We start from the raw sequence: 16,446 nt of genomic DNA on the forward strand, positions 1-16,446 counted from the left end.
TGAGGGCACACACTTAATGTATTGTAGATATGTAGTAGTAGAGTAGTGGCCTGAGGGCACACACTTAATGTATTGTAGATATGTAGTAGTAGAGTAGTGGCCTGAGGGCACACACTTAATGTATTGTGAAATGTAAAATGTTTTAATTGTATACAACTGCCTTCATTTTGGTGAAACAAGGAAAATTCGGACGAGACATTTCGCCAGGCCTCCCCAAGGAAAAAGGCTATTTTAGGGTTAGCTAATGGGGGGGGATCCATAATAAATACAAATACGAACCCTAAAATAGCCTTTCCTTGGCGGGCAAGGCGAAATTTCCCACTTGTCCGAATTTTCCTTGTTTTACTGATCTCGTGAGGATATCTGGTCCACACAAGGATAGTAAAACCAAAAATTATAATATATATATATATTTTTTAAATGACACACACACACACACACACACACACACACACAGTAAACAAATGCAAACGGACATGTTTGTTAGAATCTCTAGCATTTTCAGAGTTCTAGCAATGTAGCCGGTTGATTATGAAAACCCTATGCAGTGCTTGGACTTGTAGCCAGCAACAGCCTTTTCAAACATAAAACTCATGATGAATGACTGGGGAATGGCTTGTGCCAAAAACTGATGTTGGCCATCACCATGGAAAGGAGAGAAACAAGTTTCGCTGCATTAAAGTGAAAACAACAGAGGCTCTCCTTTAAAATGAAGCCATATCTCTCCTTTAAAAAAACACCATGACGAGCTCATTAGGCATAACCTGAACAAGTTCTGGAGCCCAGAAATATTAATTTAGCATTTACATTTTGGTCATTTAGGAGATATCCCCTTATCCAGAGCGACTTATGATGCTTTTCCCAGAGGCTCGCAGCAATATTAGATTAAGTTAATGTATTTCATTAGTGCCATGTAGTTCTACATGTTGCAATGTACAGTATAATGTAATGATAATGTGCATAGGATCACATACCAAAATATATACTTAAGCAATAAGGCCAGCGGGGATGTGGTATATGGCCAATATACCACGGCTAAGGGCTGTTCTTACCCACGACGCAACATGGAGAGCCTGGATACAGCCCTTCGCCGTGGTATATTGGGCAGGGGCGGAAGGTAGCCTAATGGTTAAAGAATCCACGAGCTGACAAGGTAAGAATCTGTCGTTCTGCCCCTGAACAAGGCCGTTAACCGACTGTTCCTAGGCCGTCATTGTAAATAATAATTTGTTCTTAACTGACTTGCAGAATATAAAAAAAAGGTTAAATACAAATAAATACCACAAACCCGAGGTGCCTTACTGCTATTATAAAACGGGTTACCAACTTAATTAGAGCAGTTAAAAGATATGTTGGTCTGATATACCACGGCTGTCAGACATTCAGGGTTCGAACCACCCAGTTCATAAAGCAGATTATATGAGGACCTTAATAACTGATGTTCCCAAAACCTTTTTCAATTAATCACAATCTGCATTGAATATCAAATCAGAAGATGGCGCTTACAGAGAGGGCTGTCCCGCTAATAGTTCTTAGGAAACTTTGCTGTATTTAGTTATTTTTCTGTATTATTTCTTACATTGTTAGCCTAGAAAATGCTATTACATACAGCCAGGAAGAACTATTGGATATCAGAGCGGCGGTAACTCACCAGCACTACGACCAGGAATACAACTTTACCGAAGCGGATCCTCTGTTCGCACCACCCAGGGCAATTGAACTGATTCCAGAGGCTGACCCAAGACAACGCCGACAAAAAAGGGGTACTCGGAGCGGTCATCTAGCCCGACTTAGGAGGCACGCACACCACCCACCGCTTCCGAGTATATTACTCGCTAATGTTCAGTCCCTGGATAACAAAGGTGATGAGATCAGGGCAAGGGTTTCTTTCTAGAGAGACATCAGGGATTTTAACATACACTGTTTCAGAGAAACAAGGCTCTCTCGGGATATACTGTCAGAGTCGGTCCAGCCATCTGGATTCTCAGTTCATTGCGCTGACAGGAATAAACATCTCCCTGGGAATAAAGGGGGGGGGGTGTATATTTCACAATTAACGACTCATGGTGTAACTGTGATAACATACAGGAAGTCAAGTCCTTTTGCCCACCAGACCTAGAAAACCTCATTCAAATGCCGACCGTACTATCTCCCAAGAGAATTCTCTTCAATTATAGTCACAGCCGTCTAGATCCCTCCTCAAGTTGATACCACGACGGCCCTCAAGGAACTTCATTGGACTTGACTTATACCCTGAGGCTGCTTTTATTGTAGCTGGGGATTTTAACAAAGCAAATTTGAAGAAAAGGCTCCCTAAATTCTATCAGCATATCGACTGTAGTACTCACGCTGCTAAAACACTAGACCACTGTTACTCCAACTTCTGGGCCTCTCCCGCCTTTTTTTGTTGTAAATCTGACCAGGACTCAATTTTGATTCTCCCTTCCTTCCTTTAGGCAGAAACTCAAGCATGATGTACCCGTGCTAAGGACTATTTAACACTGGTCTGACCAATCGGAATCCACACTTCAAGATTGTTTTGATCGCCGGACTGGCAAATGTTCCGGGTAGCTTCCGAGAATAATATTGACAAAAATACCAAAACAGTAACTGAGTTTATCAGGAAGTGTATAGGAGATGTTGTACCCACTGTGACTATTAACTTCTCTAGGGTAGGGGGGCAGCATTTGGAATGTTGGATGAAAAGCGTGCCCAAATTAAACTGCCTTCTACTCAGGCCCAGAAGATATGATATGCATATGATTAGTAGATTTGGATATAAAACACTAACGTTTCCAAAACTGTTAAAATAATGTCTGTGAGTATAACAGAACTGATTTGGCAGGCGAAAACCTCAGAAAAATCCATTCAGGAAGTAGGATATTTTGTGTAGTTTTCTATTCAATGCCATTACAGTATCCATTGACTTAGGACTCAAATTGCAGTTCCTATGCCTTCCACTAGATGTAAACAGTCTTTAGAAATTTGTTCTGGCTTGTGTTCTGAAAAATTAGGGAGTAAGAGCAGTCAATGAGTGGACCCTGCTGTGTCACAGAGCTTTTTCATGTGCGCGACCGGGAGAGTGCCTTTCTTGTTTACCTTTTATATTGACTAAATTACTAAATATATTGACTAAATTATTGTCCGGTTGAAATATTATCGATTATTTGGGCTAAAAAACAACCTGAGGATTGATTGTGAACATCGTTTGAAATGTTTCTATGAACTTTACAGATACTATTTGAATTTTTTGTCTGCCTGTGGATTACAGAAGAAAACGCAAACAAACTGAGGTTTTTGGATATAAAGAAACTATCGAACAAAAGGAACATTTATTGAATACATGAATGATCTTCATATGGTTGCACTCAGAAGACAAAGGTAAGTGATTACTTTCTCTATTTTTGACTTGTGTATCTCTTGTACTTGGCTGGTTACTGTTTGTAATGATTTGTCTGCTGGGCTATGTTCTCAAATAATCGTAAGGTATGCTTTCGCCATAAAGCATTTTTAAAATCTGACACGGTGGTTGGATTCACAAGAAGTTAGATTTAAAGATTATGTTTAATAGTTGTATCTTTTCTGAATTTTCTGTATTTGAATTTGGCGTTCTGCAAACTCACTGAATGTTGGCCGGGTGGGACGCACATACCCTAGAGAGGTTAAAACCTACCCTAAAAAGAAATTGAGGATAGATGGCAGCATTCGCGCAAAACTTAAAATTGTGAACCACCACATTAAAACATGGTAAGGTGACTGGGAATATGGCAGAAAACTAACAGAGTAGTCATTCTCTCCGCAAGGCAATCAAACATGCAAAACGTCAGTAGAGAGACAAAGTGGAGTCACAATTCAACAGCTCAGACACAAGACATGTGGCAGGGTCTACAAAAGGAAAACCAGCTACGTTGCGGACACCGACATCTGGCTTCCGGACAAGCTTAACATGTTCTTTGCCCTCTTTGAGGATAACACAGTGCCCCAGACACAGCCCGCTACCAAGGACTGTGGGCTCATACACTGACATTTAAATGCATTAACCCTTGCAAGGCTGCCGGCCCAGAAGGCGTCTCCTCAGAGCATGCGCAGACCAGCTGGCCATCCCAGTCTGCTGTCCCCACATGCTTCAAGATGGCCACCATTGTTCATGTACCCAAGAATCAAAAGGTAACTGAACTAAATGACTATTGCCACGTAGCACTCACCTCTGTCATCATGAAGTGCTTGAGAAACTAGTCAAGGATCATGTCACCTCCACCTTAGTTGTCACCCTAGACCCACTTCAATTTGTTTACCGCCTCAATAGGTCCACAGACGATGCAATCGCCATCACACTGCCCAATCCCATCTGGACAAGAGGAATACCTACGTAAGAATGCTGTTCATTGACTATAGTTCAGCATTCAACACCATAGTACTCTCCAAGCTCATCATTAAGCTTGAGGCCCTGGGTTTGACATTGCTCGTCCATATCTTTATATATTCTTAATTCCATTTGTGCGTATTGGGTATGTGTTGTGAAATTCTTAGATATTACTTGTTAGATATTGCTGCACTGTCAGAACTAGAAGCACAAGGATTTCCCTACACTCGCAATAACATCTGCTAAACACGTGTATGTGACCAATAAAATTTGATTTGAAGGAACATAGAAATATTTAAAATATCAAACAAAAGGGGATTGGTTACATGTGGGCGTGAATACAAGATGTTGATTGTAATTCATCTTCATAACAAATGCAATACTGTGAAGTCAGCAAAGGCTGTTATGCAGTTTGACATTTCACTGTGTTTCATATTATCCATGTAGTCATTTATAATCAGAGGGTGTCCAAATCATACTGTCCAACACTAATTGGGCCCAAATGTTCAGCACACAAGCTCTGACGAATGAACTGGGTGTCCTTGGACATTTTCAGGTATATGATTTAGAATACAACCTCAATAAAACAGCGTGAGAAACACAAACATTAACACAGGAGAGCATTTCTTTTCTCTACCTGTGCTCCATGCCAAATGAACAAGCCATATGAGCTAGTACAGACAAGGATGAGATCCAAATTGGTCATCACCTTCATAATAGCACGCTTCACATAAGCCATTTAGACAATGTTTTTATAACAGGAGATGAAAAACAAAAAATGGTAAACTTCTGTAGAAGTGTGAATGAGAACACTCAGCTAGATTATTTACTTCCTGGATGGAATTCAGTCCTCAAACTATGACACAATCAGAACCAACGGGTAGGCCGGTTGCTGCTGTCCTGGTTCATGTGAACAGAAGAGTTTGACAGACAGAGCGCATCAGTTACAGTATGAAATAGCACCCTATTGGCAGTAAAGTGCAGTTGTTTAGGCCAGAGTCACATGGGGCAGGCCAAAAGGTGGTCCCCTAAATAGTGACTAGGGTTCAGAGTTGCCCCATGTGTTTGAGCCCCACTGTTGTGTCATCGTCATAAGCCTTTCTGGTTGTTATCCCAGAATGCCTTGGGCTGAGTCTGTCCTCAGTCTACTGTCTGCTAAGTGGACTCAACACCACAGTGAGGGGCTTGTCAACAGCTCCCGGTGAAGCTGAGAGGAGATATCAGCACCATCTTTTCAGAGCACCTGTCAACAGTCTTACTATCAACCGTCTTCGGGACAGGGCACGAAACCCAAACAAAACCCTTGAGAAATGGAGGATAAAATGGCCTACTGTAATTCTAATGAACAAAGAGCTGTATCAGAATGGGTTGTGGAATCTCAGTAACCCTAGAACAACTTGACTGATGAGAAGGTAAAGCGCATAACAGCTATCAAAGTTTAAAATTGTTTGCCTAGAACGTCTATAAAGTTATGGTATAAATCAGGTATCTCAAACTTGTTTTGTACATTTCCTGTCATTTAGTTTTTTTAAGCATATGCAGCCAAGACGTGTTACATACCTTTGAGCACTGTTTGTGATTCTGACACCACACCAAGGATCCATTATTCTGTAATGAAAATAGAAAGAAGATTATGACTTGTGATTTTATAGGGAGAAAAATCTATTTCAGTCATTGTCAATGTAATGCAAAAAGAAAGGCGTTTCATTCCAGGACACACAGTAGCTATTCACACTACAATTCAAACAAACATCTGAAAAGCAAAAACAAGTGTGCTCTGAATCGGTTTCACCACAAAGAAAAACATTTTCTAATTATTTTAATTAGAAGTTAGGATTCATATTGGGGTGAAAGAATCTTAACGAAGCAAGGTCAGATTGGGGTGGATCTCTGGTCAGTTTCAGTGTCGTTCAGAATTGGAGTGCCTGCATTTGATCTCACAACAGACATCCCAGGGGTCACTCGCATAGGAATTGATGTCAGCACTCATATGGAGACTGCAGACACCTCTAATACCCCCCTAATTGCTTTGTGTCACCTTCTGGGACCCATGAAGCCAAAGATTTGGTCCCAATTGTGCCTAAAGACAAAGTGTCTCCCTGTCATCTTGAGAAGTTCTAATGGCTTAAAAGCCTGACACAAGTGGCCATTTCCTGAGCTCCAATAGAGCAAAGGACCACAAGGCTATTCTCTCCCATATGGATTCACTTGGACATTAAATGTAAGATAAATAACCGCCCAGACAAAATTGACCATTTGATTAGGGGCTAAAATTGCACTCTGGCTGTAGGTTGGAAGATTCATGTGCTTCATTGGTTAGCTCATATTCCCAAAGAAGTTAATTTGCCATTATGAATAGTTTGGACATTTCAAATATAGAGAAAGGAAACGTAAATAAAGGCAATGAGTATGAATTTCCATGAGCTGACGTATGTTACAAATGAAAGGTCACCGTTAGACATGAATCAGTGCTTTGTTCTGTACAATAAGACACTGCGACAGGACTGACTGGCCAAACTTTAAAGGTCTGCAAACCAAGAAGTCTGCTCAAGTTCAATGTCAAGTTCAAAGCCTTCTCAAACAATGTAATCCAGTGGAAATTCCCAGTGAGACCTCAGGAAAAAACTGATCATTAAAGGCTTTACTTTGCCATCCAGTACAAGTGAGCACTGCGTGTTTGGCGTCAAGTATAACAGTCAGCTGGCTTCAAAGACATTCATGGTACATCAGGAATTCTAGAACAAACTTCTAAAGCTGTATTACTTATTTGTGTAACTGCATTTGCAATACTATAACACAGAAGTTACTGAAAACAGTTTCTTCCCCTCGCAGACGTCATTGCACGGGAGATAGAAGAGCACAATATGTACAATGTATTTTGTACCATGCTGAGCAACGCTCCTCAGTTTGGCAACAATAACGGTGGTGGGACAGCCAGTGGTTGAGGCCGCTATTTCCCCCTACAGCAGATTCTACCTTTAAAACGTCCATTCCACAAGCTGCTCTACTGCCAATTTTAATAACATCTCAAATAAATCCATGTTACTAATGAACAGGATGAAAGACTGACAAAACTCAGAATTTTACCAAACAAAGATCAAATTAGTAGGGAATTGCCAGGGAACTCACGATACGATATCACCATACTTAGGTGCAGATCCGATATCTATTGCGATTCACACGATTCTATAGGCATTTCGATTTGATACTGTGATTTTATTGCTATTTGATGTTCCAAACATATTGCTTACCATATGTCTGACACAGAGGACAATAGAGAGCCATGAGGAAACAAAAGTTAACAGTCATGGAAAGAAAGGTGCTGAAAATAAATTGGCTCCCTATTTAAAAAGAAGATTGAGAATAATCTATGAAGGAAAAATACTGGAGTTTTGGTGTGGCCAACTAGTGTCAAAATTGTACTGCGATAGTCAAAACGATACATCAAAAATAACAAAGATTATGTAACTTCATCGATTCCCCCCCCCCCTATCACTATGTTCCACCTATAGATTACATTTCAAAGACAGCACCTGACATTTTGGAACCGGAAAACATGAAGAATGCACCTTTAAGGCAGGCTGCAACAGGGTAGGATACAGTAAGCAATACTACAGAAGAAAAGTACACTGAGAATACAAAACATTAAGAACACCTGCTCTTTCCATGACAGACTAACCAGGTGAAAGCTATGATCCCTTACTGACAGAACTTGTTAAATCCACTTCAAAAATCAGTGTACATGAAGTGGAAGAGAAAGGTTAAAGAAGGATTTTTAAGCCGTCACACAATTGAGACATGGATTGTGTAAGTGTGCCATTCAGAGGGTGAATGGGCAAGACAAAATATTTAATTGCCTTGAAACGAGGTATGATAATAGTGGCCAGGGACAGGCACACCAGTTTTGAGAACTGCAACGCTGCTGGGTTTTTCCACACAACTGTTTCTCGTGGGTATCAAGAAACCCAAAGGACATCCAGCCAATTTGACAACTGTGGGAAGCATTGGATTCAACATGGGCCAGCATCCCCGTGGAATGCTTTTGACACCTTGTAGAGTCCATGCCCCGATGAATTTAGGCTGGGCAGAAGGGAGGGGGGATGCAACTCAAAATAAGGAAGGTGTTCGGAAAGTATCCAGACCACTTGACGTCTTCCACATTGTTGTTACAGCCTTATCCTAAAATTGATAAAATATTTTTTTTCCTCTCAATCTACACACTATACCCCATAATGACAAAAACAGGTTGAGAGAAAAAAAATCTGTGAGGCAAAGGAGTTGTCCGTAGAGCTCTGAGACAGGATTGCCGGGGTGTTGGGGCACAGATCTGGGTACAAAAATGTATGCGGCATTGAAGTTCCCCAAGAACACAGTAGCCTCCGTCATTCTTATATGGAAGACGTTTGGAACCACCAAGATTCTTCCTTGAGCTGGTCGCCCAGCCAAACTGAGCAATCAGGGGAGAAAGGCCTTTGTCAGGGAGGTGACCAAGAACCCGATGGTCACTCGGACAAAGCTCCTCTGTGGAGATGGGAGAAACTTCCAGAAGCACAACTATCTCTGCAGCACTCCACCAATTAGGCTTTTATGGTAGAGTGGCCAGACAGAAGCCACTCCACAGTAAAAGGCACATGACAGCCCACTAAAGAACTCTCAGACCATGAGACTCTGGTCTGATGAAACCAAGATTGAAATCTTTAGCCTGAATGCCAAGCTTCATATCTTTGGCCTGAATGCCAAGCTTCATGTCTGGAGGAAACATGGCACCATCCCTACGGTGAAGCACAGTGGTGGCAGCATCATGCTGTGGGGAGGTTTTTCAGTGGCAGGGACTGGGAGACTAGTCAGGATCAAGGGAAAGATGAACGGAGCAAAGTACAGAGTGATCCTTGATGAAAACCTGTTCCAGAGCGCTCAGGACCTCAGACTAGGGCAAAGGTTCACCTTCTAACAGGACAACAACCCTAAGCACACAGCCAACACAATACAGGAGTGGCTTTGGAAAAAGCCAGAGCCCAAACTTGAGCCCGATTTAACATCTCTGGAGAGAACTGAAAATAGCTGTGCAGCGACGCTCCCCATCCAACCTGACAGAGCTTGAGAGGATCTGCAGAGAAGAATTGGAGAAACTCCCCAAATACAAGTGTGCCAAGCTTGTAGCGACATACCCAAGAAGACTTGAGGCTGTAATTGCTGCCAAAGGTGCTGAGTAAAGGGTGTGAATACTTATGCAAATGTAATATTTCTGTTTTTCATATTTCATACATTTGCAAACATTTCTAAAAACCAGTTTTTGCTTTGTCATTATGGGTATTGTGTGTATATTGATGAGGGGGAAAAAACTTAATCCATTTTAGAATAAGGCTGAAACAAAGTGTAAAAAGTCAAGGGGTCTGAATACTTTCCGAATGCACTGTATGTACTGTATTTTGATTGAAATGTTGTGCTCTATAACATGATGGATATTTTTTTTATGTGTAGGCTCATACAAAAAATAAAAAATAATGATCAAACAAATCTAAATAATATATCAAGTGACAGTAAATAAACCCCTGGCATTTACACTGCGGGAGAACACTCGAGATCATTTATACAAATTGTCAAGAGTCCAGACCCGCTCCTAAATAACAGGCCTAGTTTAACACCTTTCACAGCCCTTTTGTCAATGGCGACAGATAGGGATCCGCAGAGGGGCTAATTTGGCTCAGTGACAGCATCTCTGCAGCACTGGTGGGGCTCAGTGGGACGTTGCCCCAGCTGTCCAGGCCTGACCCCAGCATGTCATAGAGCAATGGGGAATAATTATAGGTCAAGACTTCATCCCAACGACTCAGTGGAATTCCTCAGCAGTTTCAACATTATGCAGAGCTGCTGAGGGACTGTCAAAGACACTGATCGATTAATACCGTCCAGATCAATTCACAGCTTTCTCTGTGTCACTGGTGAAGTCTTGGAAACACAGATTCACCCCAGAGATGTATTATGACTTGTGTCAGTTGAGAAGGAAGAGCAGGTGGCCGGGGGCATGTTGTATCGTCTAGACATTTGAGGAACATGGGCAAAAAGCCTGCTCTGCATTCCTTCTTTTGAAAACCGCTCTCTTTTGTTTCCTGTTCATCAGTAAGATTTTTTTGTGACATCTCTGTTCAGTGTTCACTTTCTACATCCAATTTTTCAGAAACTAATATTGTGTAGCTGCAGTCCTACATTATATTAAATCAGTGCTGATGAATATATTTATGTTTTCAGCAATTCTGCACAGAAATTGTACATCACTGACATCGGTAAAAGACCTGACAAACATCTATTTGGATCGAAATATTGTCAAACAATAAATATATGTGTAGTGCATCTTGGTGTGCAGACTAGACTTTATTATTTTATGGATTAGATGGCCCAGCACCCCATTCAAAGCCAAGTGTGGTTCATTTTTTGACAGCTCAAAGAGCAAGCAACCTGCCTATATGTCCATCAACAACCCAGGAGCCTCTCTGGATCAAAATAACTAAGCAACCCCCAGGTCATGTCATCTATTGACTGGCTCAAATAAAACCCCTTCAAATCTAAGTCCATAGCTGTGGGCTCTGAGTAAATAAAATGTGTAAATGGAAAGGCAGGGCTAATGACAGAGTCCTGTTCTTCAGGATAACATACACGAGTAGTAATATAATAGGAGCTATAAGTGAATGTTGTATCACATTGAAATGGTGAAGGTGTTGAGGCTGTATCCTGTCAGGAATGTGTACTGTTTGTCTGAGGAGACACTAGAGGCTGTACCAGGCAGCAGCACTCACTGAGAGCTGACAATTACAGACACGACTGGCATGGATTAAACCTTTTACAGAGGTGTGGCCAAGCTACATAGACCCCTATTAATCCAGTCTTCACTAATAAAAAAAAGTCCACACGAGACAAGCAGTGGCTGTCGTCTGATTCCACCCCAACTTATTTAATATCAAAGGCTAAAACAAGTGGAAATGGATAAACTACTTTCTTTCCTTAGCAATGAACATAAGTCTCTCAAGTGCAATACTAACTTTCAGTACCTCCGCTAATTGGGTATGAAACAAATATCATTTTAAAATTCCATTTATGACTTCAAATGTAATAACAAGTCCACACCTTGTTTTTTGGCTTCCTGGGTCCTCACATAAATCATCCACTACAAACCTGATGCTTTCAGAATGTAAGTGAACAGAGAACCCAGTTCACTCTTAATATTTTAAAAAGTGTCCAGTGACCATATTTATGACTGGGTGTTCCCCTCTGTCTATTGTACCAGGTTGACAAGTCCCCTATAAGCGAAGTAAAATGTCAATAAAAACATCTGGATTTGGAAGTAATTCTACATTCATAAATGTTAAATTGCCATAAATCCAAAAGGCCATGCCTTTTTCCGACCTCATCTTCAGTCTGTTCCTACTAAGCTCAATAACTCATCACTGACAATTAAAACCGTATTCCTTGGATCCTGATTCAGCCAAGTTCAAGGGAGGACTTGTCTGGGAGTTTACAGCTGAAAGTGCTAAAATCATTTCCAGTTTTTAATTTCAATATACAAACAAATATATCTATTAGGCTATAAATTCTATAAAAAGGCAATATAAAAAAACATAAGAAAATTGTTTCTGGCTGCTACAAAAGTTATGAAAATTGGCTGTTGTACAATACACACAAAGAGGTTACTTTATATATTTGTTCTAATGTGAAAAATCAAGCAACAGTAAATGTCCCCTCTAGATAAAAGCTATTGCTGAAAGTGTCTATTTACATGAAACTGGAAACTTTGTGTGTCTTGGTTTCCTTAAACAGTATTAAATTGCCCCTATTACTAAGAAGGAATGCTTTCCGAGTTGAATTAAGAGGTCTAAAGTCTCAATCATATTAGAGGAGGGAGGAGAGCAGCCGCCCGGCCAGGCCTGCTCTGTAATAAGATCTGGCAGAGGAAGCAGATCCACCTGTGGGTTGCAGCATGCCGAGCGCTGACTGAGCATGCGCCAGTTTGTGGCAAAAGTACATTAGAGCTTATCACATTTAGCCAAAGTGGGCCTCTGCGTTTAGCAAGAAGGTGACCTCACTGGGGATAGCATCAGGAGGCTAGTGTCCCTTCTACGAAGCGTGACTCAGGAATTTGGTGGCATGGGTTAGGGCTGGGGCACAGGGAGGCATGTGTTTTTTCAGCTGACCAGACATCCCATTTCCACATGAAAGAGCCTGCTGAGAGAGAACACAGTGCATTTGACAGTCCTCACAGAGTATCAACAACAATTTCTATTCTTGGAGCTGCAAGCCTGCTCACCCAGCACCTTATCACTGAGCATAAATGCACCTCTTCCTCCTAATTTCCTGGCCTCTGAATACACCTGAGATCAAATACAAATGCTAAGGCTCTGGAGTCTATTACTAGACAATTAACCCTTTATAGTTGCAGAGGAGTTCACTCGTTTCACCTCAACCTCTGACTTTTCAGTTGAATGGTGATTGATTGTATGCCTCAATATCAAATGCCTGGGTAGTGTTGAGAAGTTGTTGAAATTATCTTCAAACTAATTTATGAGAGCTTTAATACACTAACTGGTCTAATAAAGAATAACAAAACATATGACCTAACATAAACCCAACAAATATAGAGAAGAGAGAGAGAGACAAAGCACTCAATTGATAGTTAGTCAAGTTGACGAGTTCTCCTAACATTGATTTCAAAACTCACACAGCAATTAGTAATAAAATACTACAGTGTGAAAGGCCTGACTTCATCCTTGAAAATGCAAATGTTCACTAGTGAAAAACCGAGTGCAGATAGAAGGTGAAAGAGTGCTGGAGAAGAGAAGGATCAGTGGTGAGTCCTTTTCACTGGGTCATGAGAGAGAACTGTGTCCGGTGAAGGGTGAAAACTTCTGACACCGCTTATCAAATCACCCAGAGGACAAGGCTAATTACAGCAAATCACTTCTTCCAACACAAATTGTAGAAGGCCATCAAAACACACTTGGTGGTGACCATCGGTGTGTATCAGCCTTGTGATCCATTTTCCAGGTTATTTATGGCTAATTGTGAGGTGAGTGAAATGAATGTGGGGTGAGAAGAAAACGGCCTCATTTTGATAGACTATACACAAAGTAGAGCATACATCCAAAGACGTGACAGGTAGCCTAGAGGTTAAGAGCATTGGGACAGTAGCTGAAAGGTCGCTGGTTTGAATCCCGAGCCAACTAGGTGAAGAAGAAAAAATATATGTTAATGTGCCCTTGAGTAAGGTACTTAAACCTAATTGCACCTGTACATTGCTCTGGATAAGACTGTATGCTAAATGCCTAAAATGTGAAAACCTCAACTTGGTTAACACATCTTAAGAGCAGCACTCATTACTTATTGGTTATTAATTAACCAGTTAATAGATTTTTTTAAACGGAATGGCAATGCTAGAATTTCCTTGCATTATAATAGTAAGTGCCATGTCCTCTGCTGCAGAATGTATCCATATAGTGGAACGCAAAACCAATCGGCCCCACAAGATTATCAATAAGCTATTATTTCATAGAAGAGGCCAAATCGTTTACACTGACATTTCAGTACCAATAGCTTATTCAACAGATGCAGTGCGTGTCTTGACCTCAACTCTGTCTCTCGAAAAATGCCTTATTTTTATTATGAGGAGGACACATAATGCGTAAATTCCGTAAAAGTTGATGAGACTGTGAGCAACACACTCTTACCTGGGAGTGCTTGAAAAAAGCGGAGATGCGAGTGATGTGCAGGCTGAGACACCTTGAGGCACATCTAGCTCGGTAAATGCTGCCAGTGAAGAAAGAGTCATCCTGCCTGGTCCTCGAAGCGAAAGTTCCATGGGTCGACAACTCTGTAATCCATAGACACAGGGTAACACATACGTTTACGCTCCTGGGCAACATTTTTCGTTTGCGGGTAGTCTATTGCTTTTTATTCGTCCATTGATCGGGCTACACTGCGTGTTGACTCCAGTGGAGAAACTAAAGAAACTTCAATTATACACTGGGGAGGAGTCAGAACCGCGTGCGCTCTGTGATTGGCGGATACCGATGTGAATGTCAAATACTGCGGGTGCCTTGTAGCAGGTAGAGGTTGTGGACTCACTGTGAAGGATTTTGAAATTAACTATTTTTGAGTTAATGGTTTGAATGATTTTGTGCTATTGTTATGATTAACATTTTAAATCAATGTCATATCATGACATGAATTGGCTACTTATGTAACATTGACTAGGTACCGTTACCCCCTGTATATAGCCTCATTATTGTGTTATTTATTTATTTGGTAAATATTATCTTAACTCTTATTTTCCTTAAAACTGCACTGTTGGTTAAGGGCTTGTGTGTAAGCATTTCACAGTAAGGTCTACACTTGTTGTATTTGGCGCATGTGACAAGTAACATTTTATTTATTTGATTTAAAATCTGCAGAACTTCTAGTTGCACACACTAGGCTAGAGGTTTTCACAGTGGACCTGATTACCTAGGCTACACTGTTTATCATGCAGTATTACTATTTCCCCAAAACATAAATAGCTCATCCTACATAAACCACACCTTGAATAGGAAGCTCCACATTTCATGTCTTCGACCTACTGCCACCTACTGATGACACAACACATCAGAAATTCATAGTATACAGGTTGTCCAAGACCCCATATATGGCCCCTGGAAAGCTTCCCAGGAAACCCCTTTCGTCCAGCCTGTGCCTCACCGTTTAACAGTAGCTCGGAAAAATATTCTACCTAGAAAACAATTAAAACCATCTTAAAACAAATTCCTCTACATGGTCTCCCATTATCTGGCATTGTTTCATAGCCTAGGGATTGGAGCAAATATGACATGTAGGAAAATATTTAAATCCTTGCCATTTATTGTTGAAAAAAACAAACAACGTCAGTATTTAATAAGAAAGTTCCCTAGGGGGAAAAAGACACTGTTGCTCTGCTATTCTCAGCTTATGGGAGTGCTTTCTTGTATACCATTACAGCCGCAATGTAATGAGCTTTTATAAGGGTTGCTCTTAAACAGTATGCAGAATGGGATGCAAATGGAGACTTACACAATTATTCGATTTTGGGTCAGGTAGCCAACTTGCCCTGGGCCAGCGATGCTCAGTGCCAAATACTTCAGCCCTTACCTCTCTCTCTCTCGCACTCATGAAATGGGTCTGTTAATGAGGCTGCTGGTGCCAAGGACAGGGATCACCCCCAAAATACTAGTTTCTGTGTCCAATAACACATATTTATCAGTTACGTATCCTATAGGTATCCCTCCTGCAGGTTGTGTATCCACTAGGCATGTTTGCTAGAGTATGATTTGTGATTAGAGAAGAGAAACAGCTACCATTTTTCTGATACTGTTGCATGGTGTGTAAACACATTCCCATGGCGGCAGAAACACTATCTGAATGGGTGTTCATTTCCCTGGTGGTCCCAGAGCATAATGTGGTGAGAGATAACTTGTGGTGAGTGATCCCTTGCCACTCTTAAAATATTTAAACGCGGATGTCTGTGTACCTTAAAAACAGTGAAATGGCTTAATTTGTTGGCTTATTACAGCCATGTGTGGTAGGGGTTTTATGGTGTGTGGTGAAGGAAACACGGTGCCTGTGTGTGGTCCTAATGTCTCCTACAGCCTGTGGGACACGCATGCATCCCTCCTCACACTGACTCCATCGTTTCATTGACTGGGAAAACCTCTGCCAATCGTGACCTCAGGCCATAAAGCCAGATCAGGACCAGAGGTGTTTGTCTGGGCAGAGATGCATCTCTGGCACCTGATTTTTTTTTAGTTACCCTCGTCACCGTGTTAATTCACTCCATTAATTACTGTTGGGGTCTCTACTAGCAACTGATGTTTACATGCGTAAATAAACCTGTGTGTACTTTGCTCCGAAGTCTGAGTTCTCTAGATTGAGTAATCTATAGGTACCTAGAAAGATAAAGACACTTTTGTATTGTTGAATATAGGACGATTTGTGGGATTGCCCTGATGGCATTGTTTAAAAAAATGTGTAATGTATCATTGGTCAACATTTAGAGTATGTTGATATCTTCCAGGACAATTCCAACT

General features: G+C 41.1%; 1 protein-coding gene across 2 annotated transcripts in view; it reads right to left on the reverse strand.

Moving 5' to 3' along the window:
- Positions 1-14,362, reverse strand: part of LOC135519143 (anosmin-1-like) — a 67,657-nt gene extending 53,295 nt beyond the window's left edge. For both annotated transcript variants that reach the window (XM_064944219.1, XM_064944218.1), the window contains exons 1-2: positions 14,080-14,362; positions 5,924-5,971 (exon numbers count right to left, since the gene is read on the reverse strand). In XM_064944219.1, coding sequence (XP_064800291.1) covers positions 5,924-5,971; positions 14,080-14,274 — 243 coding nt within the window. In that variant the 5' untranslated portion in view covers positions 14,275-14,362. The remainder of the gene's footprint in view (positions 1-5,923; positions 5,972-14,079) is intronic.
- Positions 14,363-16,446: the final 2,084 nt, after the last annotated feature.

The sequence above is a fragment of the Oncorhynchus masou genome, chromosome 29, assembly GCF_036934945.1.
Source record: "Oncorhynchus masou masou isolate Uvic2021 chromosome 29, UVic_Omas_1.1, whole genome shotgun sequence".
Lineage (NCBI taxonomy): Eukaryota > Metazoa > Chordata > Actinopteri > Salmoniformes > Salmonidae > Oncorhynchus > Oncorhynchus masou.